General features: G+C 44.5%; 1 protein-coding gene across 1 annotated transcript in view; it reads left to right on the top strand.

Annotated features, from left to right (window-relative positions):
- Positions 1-510, top strand: part of T265_11973 (hypothetical protein) — a gene marked incomplete at both ends in the record, with an annotated part of 11,719 nt that extends 11,209 nt beyond the window's left edge. The window contains one exon of the mRNA XM_009178834.1: positions 83-510. Coding sequence (XP_009177098.1) covers positions 83-407 — 325 coding nt within the window. The remainder of the gene's footprint in view (positions 1-82) is intronic.
- Positions 511-2,103: the final 1,593 nt, after the last annotated feature.

A 2,103-nucleotide genomic window follows, 5' to 3' on the forward strand; every position in this document is an offset into this window, starting at 1 on the left:
TGATGATGATGATGACCTGTTGGTTTCTCCTCCTTCGTTATCTCACACTTGATAACGTATTCCCCTTTCATTTGTTTTTCAGTCACGATGTCCACGAATTTTCCACAGCCAGCTGTGAATCCAAAGGAAGTCCACATTCTAAATCCACGGAGTCTTTTTCAGACAGTGTGTTTTTAGAGACAGCTAATCCAGCCTCCGTGTCTACCAGCCACCTTCGACCGACTAACATTGACAGTCCAACATCACCACCACCTGTTCAACAACTTCACAGCCTCTTTCACCAAAACCGATTGCCAAAAGCTGAGGAGATGGAGGAAGTGGGAAACTCGGGATGTATAAAAACAATTCTGATGAGAAGCACAACTGGCCAGAAGAAGTTTCTGGTTGATGAAATACTCAATGACTAAAACGGTTCGCCCCTCCTACAAGCTGTTTTCAACGAGTCAACAGATAGTCCGGAGTTGTCCGGTCGGATTCCTGAGCAGTGAGGTCTGAACTCCGACGGCTTCGAAAATACACGAATGCCTTTTTCTCTCAAGACTCACTGAGATACTAATCGGAACAAAATTCACCCGCTCGGTTTAAGGATGACGGCAGAATCCTTAGTCGGTGCTTGCTTAACTTATTTAACTCTAGTTAAGTTGAGTAGACGTCTCGGCCAACTGGGGTTAGTTGGTAGTAATGCCAATTAGGTTTGAATCTCTTCCACTCAGATGCGCCTAGTCAATGTTGAGGTTATCGGTGATACACCAGCACACACGTTAATCCGTTGGGCCCAGCGCATCAGTGTTTCCAAGCCAGCTAGATGACTTTGACTTGATTGCCTCCACAGTCTGTCCCCAGGGCCTAGCTAGGATTCAATTCACGTGACGCACAACCGATTGATACGAGATTTGGAGTACATATGTAAGACTACATGTTGTACACAGCCGTGAAAACATTCGAGCACAGCTCACAACAGGTTACAGAGGTTTAAGCGAAACAACTTGTCCCCGAACTATTTAACATTTCTGGTCGTGAAAAATCTGACAAAGAGGTCAAAGGTTAACTTTCCGGAAGAAGAAAACTGAACACCTGTTTGGGCGGAGCAATACAAATAAGGAACAAATACACAGGAATGCTCGGCGTGCCCATACGTATCAGCGTGAGACTTCCTATTAGATACGAATAACACCAACCAGCGGAACACGTAACAGTTTGTGATGCACCAACTGGGATAAACCATATGGATGCATACCTCCGACCCATGCTGTGCTCACTGCAACTCTGATTCGACAGCATGGCAACGGCAAGCCTAAATTGCGTTGTTCCAGAAATTTTTGTCCTCCTACTCATCACATGTTTTAATCTGACGAAAGTAAGTAGCATATTTTGGAATCGTCCTTGGATATTTTGTTTTGTCAGTTACACTTCTGTCCAGCAAAATATCCAATTATTTTGAAGCTGAGAAAAGCAACTCGGAAACAAAGACGTGCGTCTCATTGAAGGGTCGTTCCTGAAATGGTTGTTAGGATGACTGAATATGTTGATTTAATCCAAACTGTGAATTGAAACGATCTTAGTCACTCATACCAAAAACAGAAGAAACAACGCTGTGCTACACAGTTTTATCAGACTGGATGAGGGGCGGACGTCTGAAGGTGAACAGATCGCCTTCATTATAGGTGGATCATATTCCATCTATCTCATGTGGTTGTATTCATTTGCATGAAGTGACGGGATATCTTGTGCAAGGTATGTGGGTAGGCAGCATGAATGCTGAAGGTATCGTAAGCTATCTCCGTCAGCGGTGGCGGTGTTAAGGCCACAGTTATGTGCTTTAAAAATGTACGACTAATAACCAGTGCGCTCATCGAACTCCCAAGGAATCGTGCTAATTTCGAGTAGCTTAACCCCATTGGAGAATCCAGAACTTCAGCAACAACGATGGTCTCCTAGATCTGGATAGCCCACCCACTGAGGTAGCTTCAAGTCGAACAACCATCACTAGAGGGTGACCCAGTGCAGGTAAAATCCCCTATCTAACTTAGCGAGGTAGCATTCGGTCGGTTATCGCCACAGATATTCCACCGTATCAATTTGACTACAATGAGCTGATGGTTT

This window comes from Opisthorchis viverrini (assembly GCF_000715545.1).
Source record: "Opisthorchis viverrini unplaced genomic scaffold opera_v5_679, whole genome shotgun sequence".
Taxonomy (NCBI): domain Eukaryota; kingdom Metazoa; phylum Platyhelminthes; class Trematoda; order Opisthorchiida; family Opisthorchiidae; genus Opisthorchis; species Opisthorchis viverrini.